This window comes from Amphiura filiformis, chromosome 11, assembly GCF_039555335.1.
Source record: "Amphiura filiformis chromosome 11, Afil_fr2py, whole genome shotgun sequence".
Taxonomy (NCBI): domain Eukaryota; kingdom Metazoa; phylum Echinodermata; class Ophiuroidea; order Amphilepidida; family Amphiuridae; genus Amphiura; species Amphiura filiformis.
Genome location: NC_092638.1, coordinates 65565910 through 65574011, shown reverse-complemented (window position 1 = coordinate 65574011; position 8102 = coordinate 65565910). Strand labels below are relative to the sequence as shown.

The 8102-nt window shown below is 41.9% G+C and overlaps 1 protein-coding gene across 1 annotated transcript in view; it reads right to left on the bottom strand.

Moving 5' to 3' along the window:
* Nucleotides 1–410: 410 nt before the first annotated feature.
* Nucleotides 411–8102, bottom strand: part of LOC140163870 (uncharacterized) — a 63721-nt gene continuing 56029 nt past the window's right edge. The window contains exons 16-22 of the mRNA XM_072187184.1: nt 7646–7726; nt 7185–7265; nt 5472–5496; nt 4085–4218; nt 3383–3484; nt 2308–2509; nt 411–1242 (exon numbers count right to left, since the gene is read on the bottom strand). Of these exons, the coding sequence (XP_072043285.1) occupies nt 579–1242; nt 2308–2509; nt 3383–3484; nt 4085–4218; nt 5472–5496; nt 7185–7265; nt 7646–7726 (1289 nt within the window). The 3' untranslated portion in view covers nt 411–578. The remainder of the gene's footprint in view (nt 1243–2307; nt 2510–3382; nt 3485–4084; nt 4219–5471; nt 5497–7184; nt 7266–7645; nt 7727–8102) is intronic.

Below are 8102 nucleotides of genomic sequence, written 5' to 3'. Positions count from 1 at the left end.
TTTGTCAAGACCAAGTGAAAAACTTCCACTTTTCTGCTGACAGAAACCTGCTGGCTTCAATCATTGAGACTCCAAACAGCCTAAAAATCAGTGAATTTGAGAGCATGTCATTTATTGATATAAAAACCAGTCCTAGGTTGATAAGTTAAAATCCAACAAAATATGTATAATTTGTGTAAAATGGGCCAACATCGGTTAGGTGCAGAAAATAATTTTTAAAAATGCCAGTGTTTGGATAGTTAAGTATGGAGTCCCTGTTTGCCAGCAAATACCTATTATAGGTAGGTGTGTGTGTGTATTGGTGCTGCATTATTTCTGAGGACTCCAACATAACACACTGTACGCATCCTCGCTATGGAAACCTCATTAAACGGCAAAAAACAAGGTCTTATACCCTACTATCCCCTCTATAGCTTACATCAGCATTATCCATTTTAACACTTGTTCAGTTTTACCGACTTTATGAGGACTTGACATGACAACACACCAACAAACTGATGACATTTAGTTTTCAGGTCCTCAGAAATATTAGTAAGGCAAGTAGGTCTGTGTGTGTATAGGTGCATATATTCCTGAGCTTATATTATCGATGTAGGAACCTCCTCCTCCTCATCATCAGAACCTTGGAAGACAGGATTATCCTTCAAGGAATCTATCCTGCTCCTCCCATCCTGCCTGCTTTCCTGCATATGTCTATTATCACTCACGATGTCTTCTTCAATACCATCATCTCCATGGTTACTAGCATGTCTCCTTGGCGACTGTCTACTAGGAGATGGGTTTAGATTCTGCCTCGGCGAAACTGGATTGTACTGGTCATTGCGGAAAACTACCGCACCTACCGGGAGTTCTCTTTGAGGCATATCGACATATATATTTTCACCTTTTTGTTTTTTTAAACTATCAAAGTTTTCATCGCCTTTATGTGCTACAGCACCTTTCTCCCATTCTCCTAAATTGTTTTTCTTAGCTGAAGATATCTGGCGCCCTCTACTACTGAGTGGCTTAGCGATGGCACCGACAAAGTTGGCAACAGGGTCGCCGTTATCCATCCGCGATGGATTCCTGGTCTCTCGTAGATCATTACTAACTTTGACGCTCACAATGTTATTTCTTGGGTTGCGTTGCCGAGATACTGATGGGATATTTGTGGCTGGGTATTGGGATGGCCAGCTGATGTCATCTGTGATACCACCATTCTCCTGAGCTTCAATGATTACCTGCTGGCTTTCGCTATTAAATCTGAAAAAAATTGTCAAATAAGAAAAGAATGCGCAATTAAAGTGATGTTCAGATTTGGATTGAATGTTTAGAACAACCTGGTTATGACTTAATGATGTGTTGAAAAATGTGGGGCGGTCATCAAAATGTGGTGCAGCCAAAATAAAAATATGGGTTAAAATTTTTAAATAAAGCTATAAAGAAAAATATAACAAAATTCTCAAAAATTGGGGTGGCTATGGCCTCCTTGTTTGCTACAGCTCTGGTTCATTCTTAAGAAACAGTGCCGCCGACAAGGGGGGGTTAAGGGGGTGCGTTACCCCTGGGCCCGGGGTCCTAGGGGGCCAATAGAAATAAAAGAAAGAATACCTTAATGGACCCATAAAAGCAAAGAAAAGAGACCTCAGGGGCCGTTAAAAAGGGGGCCCTCTTGAAGGATGGTGCACCGTTGTCAAATGTGTCTCCACATTTTACCCCAGGCCCGTAATGGTTCTTGGCGGCACTGTTAAGAAATGCCACATGAAAGTTGCAACAATACATGTTTATTTTGACAGAGCAGAAAGTTTCATGAAAGTCATTTCCATTCCTACATTTACAATTTTCTATCATTTCATAATTACCAATACGTTGGCCTGCAATAGAGCTTGGATTAAAAAAAATGACACTTTGGCTATTTTTTAAACATGGAATCTACCCCATTTTTGCAATTTTATTTCAAAACAAATTTCCAAGAATTTCTGTGAAAAACATAGCAACACTCAAATCTAGGAATCTGTGGTGAAAAATAGACTCATTTGGGCAGCAAAACCCCATATATATTTTAACCCCATGAGAACTACCTGCCGATTGGCCAAAATGAATATTGTGTCCAAATTTGAACCAATCAAGGAGGGTATTAAGAAGATCATCTGCAAATGCAAGTTTGACCATAAATAGTTTAAAGCCTAGTTGTAATTGGCAATTGTAATGAGCATTTCATGTTATCAACCAATCAGAAATGCTGTTAGATGACCAGCAGTGTCCAGGGGGTTAACATGTAAGTACCCCTCCCATACCAGCCATAGACAGAACCCACCTAGCACTCACCTTGCTCTTCCCCAGGGTTTAGAAGATTTATGCCTGAGTTTCCTGCAGTACATCAATGCTAATAGCAGTACAATCACTGCTAATAGCGCTACTGCTGCTACCACTAACGATGTTAGCCCTCCTGTTGTCTGGATCCAACTAATTTGATTATCATGTATGACCGGTGTTATGGAGCCGGAACACTTGCTGTCAGTGTCATTGGCTGCAAATCAAAATGGGAATGACACAATTCTTGTTATAATATTTACTAAATTTGTCCATCTAACCTTGTTACCCAGAACTCTATAGATGAGTTGACTTCAATGTTTATCAACAAAGGCAAGGGACCGGTATATCGATATGCTTGAGTGAACCGCATGCAATCACCACACTATTCAATAGCCTTATAGTGATGTGGCGGGTTTTTTAAAAACACAAGCCCTGATCAAAATATGATGCGCGCGTATACTGCCAGGCAAAATACAATGGAAATTGTGATGATGCGTAATACAATGGAAATTGTGATGATGCGTGCGCATACTGCCAGGCATTGACGTTAGAAGTCAACTCATCAATATACTGCAAAGATTTTCCTAATGGTGCGTATGGGCTCCCTTTACATAACTGGAATTTTAGGCTCAAATTAAAGTACCATCCCATAAAAATCTCACCAACAAATACAGGCATTGACCTCTATCCTTGTTAGTATTTACAGAGCAGGGAACTCTCTATTTGTACATGAAATTTACTCTAAAGGAGCCCGGTGCACCATTAGGCGAATCTTTCAGTAAGGCCTACAAAAGAAAATTGATTGGCGTAACATAAAAAAAAAAAAAATTAGGGTAGGTCGGTCTCTTTTTAAATTTTTTTTTTTTAACACACATTTTAAGCGGTAAATTGCGCATGATAAAGGCCTTGGAACTTTTTTGTTTCTTTTTTTTTTTTAATTGAATTAAAAAACTTTTTTTTCCAATTTTTGTGCAAAAAAAAATACTATGACTTCACCTGTTATTAACTCCTATAAATCAAAACTTTAAACAAATCCTGATTGCAAACGCACGGAAGCATGTTTTTTCTTATCAGTCTGCTTTCTTACCTGGGCAAATGCATGCAAACTGTTCATAGTACGGTACACATATCTTGTTTCCATCACATGGGTTGGGGTAACACACACTGCTGTCTACCTCACAGTTGGCACCTAGGAATAAACAAAAATAATAAATACAAGATGCATTATGGTTTCCTTAAGGGTGGCTTCCAAACTTGACCACCATGATTTCGGCTGAACCGTGTTCCATTTTTTAGAACAATAGAAACCGCCTCCAACTGGATGGAACCGGCTGTCGAGTTTTGAAAACATGAACAATCAGCCTATATTGGGCTTTTCTTTACTGCCATTAAGTTATTTGTGCAAGATTTTTTAACACCAATGAAATGTATATCATGTAACAACTATGGACCTGTATGGTACCATTAAACGTGGAATTGTGTTTAATCCATGTCTCTTGTATGGTACCATTTAATGAGGAATTGTGTCTAATCCATGTCTCTTGATAAGAGATTGTGGTTCATCCATAATTAGATATTAGTCCTCATTTGGAGGCATTTACACAAGCACCCCAACCCCCACCATACCTGTATATGGTGGTTGACAAGGTGAACAGTCTGGTTCTCCATACCCATATGCACACCCCTGACAGTCAGCAGCATATGGTTCTAGACATCGACACACAGTTTGGTATGATTTGGTTTGATTTGGTATTAGTAGACAGGACCCCCTATACCCTCAAACCCCTACCTGTATATGGTGGTTGACAAGGTGTACAGTCTGGTTCTCCATACCCATATGCACACCCCTGACAGTCAGCAGCATATGGTTCCAGACAACGACACACAGTGTTAGATTGATTTGGTATTAGTAGACAGGACCCCCTATACCCTCAAACCCCTACCTGTATATGGTGGTTGACAAGGTGAACAGTCTGGTCCTCCATACCCATATGCACACCCCTGACAGTCAGCAGCATATGGTTCCAGACAACGACACACAGTGTTACATTGATTTGGTATTAGTAGACAGGACCCCCTATACCCTCAAACCCCTACCTGTATATGGTGGTTGACAAGGTGTACAGTCTGGTTCTCCATACCCATATGCACACCCCTGACAGTCAGCAGCATATGGTTCCAGACATCGACACACAGTGTTAGATTGATTTGGTATTAGTAGACAGGACCCCCTATACCCTCAAACCCCTACCTCGTCGCCAGAGTGCTACACTATCGTAAGTGACATTTTTGGCCAAAATGAGATTTTGAAGAATTATGGAAGGCCATATAAAACGCACATTTTAAACCACGCTTTAAGTTTCAAAATTGCTTAATTATTTTTTAATTAATAAAATAAAATATCGTAAGTGCAATGCAATTTTAATTAATGCATGCAAGACTATCGTATGTGCCACTTACGATAGTCTTGCACGCTAATTTTGTTTTTCATTTGCTGCAAGACCATCGTATGTGCCACATACGCTACTTTATTGGGCCTAAACAACAAACTCACGGAATGCTACACCATCGTAAGTGCAAAACAGTATCTAACACATCACTGGCTGTGACGCTGACGGCTGTATGCGTTGTCACCATGCTGGCTAAGTTCATAAGCTCCCATGACTGGTAATAGAGACGATAAATCTGGTGTTTTTAGTTTTAGATTCAGTAATAAATCTTGAGAGATAACATTACGGCAAAAGGTGTCTTGCTATTGTAAATATTATGTGCCAAAATAAATTAACACTTGTTAGGAAACATAAAATGACAAAATATTGGATATTTGAGCCGATATTACGCATATCCTAATTTAGTATGTGGCACATACGATAGTGTTGCACTCTACACTTATTTCTATTTGAGTGTAACACTATCAGTATGTGGCACATACGATAGTTAGTGTTGCACTCTACACTCATTTCTATTTGAGTGTAACACTATCGTATGTGGCACTTATTTACATCTAAATCAGTAAATAATTCATCGATTTATTAACTTTAACACCATTTATATAGTTTATATTATTAAAATCAAATTGCTTTACATTCCCATGTCATTTTATGGCTACTTGGAAACAAATGGCTACGCTAAACACAAAAATGCTCCTCCTGTAAAACTGTCCAAACTGCACTTACGATAGTGTAGCACTCTGCTGACGACCTGTATATGGTGGTTGACAAGGTGAACAGTCTGGTTCTCCATACCCATATGCACACCCCTGACAGTCAGCAGCATATGGTTCCAGACAACGACACACAGTGTTAGATTGATTTGGTATTAGTAGACAGGACCCCCTATACCCTCAAACCCCTACCTGTATATGGTGGTTGACAAGGTGTACAGTCTGGTTCTCCATACCCATATGCACACCCCTGACAGTCAGCAGCATATGGTTCCAGACATCGACACACAGTGTTAGATTGATTTGGTATTAGTAGACAGGACCCCTATACCCTCAAACCCCTACCTGTATATGGTGGTTGACAAGGTGAACAGTCTGGTCCTCCATACCCATATGCACACCCCTGACAGTCAGCAGCATATGGTTCCAGACAACGACACACAGTGTTAGATTGATTTGGTATTAGTAGACAGGACCCCCTATACCCTCAAACCCCTACCTGTATATGGTGGTTGACAAGGTGAACAGTCTGGTCCTCCATACCCATATGCACACCCCTGACAGTCAGCAGCATATGGTTCCAGACAACGACACACAGTGTTAGATTGATTTGGTATTAGTAGACAGGACCCCCTATACCCTCAAACCCCTACCTGTATATGGTGGTTGACAAAGTGTACAGTCTGGTCCTCCATACCCATATGCACACCCCTGACAGTCAGCAGCATATGGTTCCAGACATTGACACACAGTGTTAGATTGATTTGGTATTAGTAGACAGGACCCCACCCTCAAACCCCTACCTGTATATGGTGGTTGACAGGGTGAACAGTCTGGTCCTCCATACCCATATGCACACCCCTGACAGTCAGCAGCATATGGTTCCAGACAACGACACACAGTGTTAGATTGATTTGGTATTAGTAGACAGGACCCCCTATACCCTCAAACCCCTACCTGTATATGGTGGTTGACAAGGTGAACAGTCTGGTCCTCCATACCCATATGCACACCCCTGACAGTCAGCAGCATATGGTTCCAGACAACGACACACAGTGTTAGATTGATTTGGTATTGGTAGACAGGACCCCCTACACCCTCAAACCCCTACCTGTATATGGTGGTTGACAAGGTGTACAGTCTGGTTCTCCATACCCATATGCACACCCCTGACAGTCAGCAGCATATGGTTCCAGACAACGACACACAGTGTTAGGTTGATTTGGTATAAGTAGACAGGACCCCCTATACCCTCAAACCACTACCTGTATATGGTGGTTGACAAGGTGTACAGTCTGGTTCTCCATACCCATATGCACACCCCTGACAGTCAGCAGCATATGGTTCCAGACAACGACACACAGTGTTAGATTGATTTGGTATTAGTAGACAGGACCCCCTATATCCTCAAACCCCTACCTGTATATGGTGGTTGACAAGGTGAACAGTCTGGTCCTCCATACCCATATGCACACCCCTGACAGTCAGCAGCATATGGTTCTAGACATCTACACACGGTGTTAGATTGATTTGGTATTAGTAGACAGGACCCCCTATACCCTCAAACCCCTACCTGTATATGGTGGTTGACAAGGTGAACAGTCTGGTCCTCCATACCCATATGCACACCCCTGACAGTCAGCAGCATATGGTTCTAGACATCTACACACGGTGTTAGATTGATTTGGTATTAGTAGACAGGACCCCTATACCCTCAAACCCCTACCTGTATATGGTGGTTGACAAGGTGAACAGTCTGGTCCTCCATACCCATATGCACACCCCTGACAGTCAGCAGCATATGGTTCTAGACAACAACACACAGTGTTAGATTGATTTGGTATTAGTAGACAGGACCCCCTATACCCTCAAACCCCTACCTGTATATGGTGGTTGACAAGGTGAACAGTCTGGTTCTCCATACCCATATGCACACCCCTGACAGTCAGCAGCATATGGTTCCAGACAACGACACACAGTGTTAGATTGATTTGGTATTAGTAGACAGGACCCCTATACCCTCAAACCCCTACCTGTATATGGTGGTTGACAAGGTGAACAGTCTGGTCCTCCATACCCATATGCACACCCCTGACAGTCAGCAGCATATGATTCTAGACAACGACACACAGTGTTAGATTGATTTGGTATTAGTAGACAGGACCCCCTATACCCTCAAACCCCTACCTGTATATGGTGGTTGACAAGGTGAACAGTCTGGTCCTCCATACCCATATGCACACCCCTGACAGTCAGCAGCATATGGTTCTAGACAACAACACACAGTGTTAGATTGATTTGGTATTAGTAGACAGGACCCCCTATACCCTCAAACCCCTACCTGTATATGGTGGTTGACAAGGTGAACAGTCTGGTTCTCCATACCCATATGCACACCCCTGACAGTCAGCAGCATATGGTTCTAGACATCTACACACGGTGTTAGATTGATTTGGTATTAGTAGACAGGACCCCCTATACCCTCAAACCCCTACCTGTATATGGTGGTTGACAAGGTGAACAGTCTGGTCCTCCATACCCATATGCACACCCCTGACAGTCAGCAGCATATGGTTCTAGACAACAACACACAGTGTTAGATTGATTTGGTATTAGTAGACAGGACCCCCTATACCCTCAAACC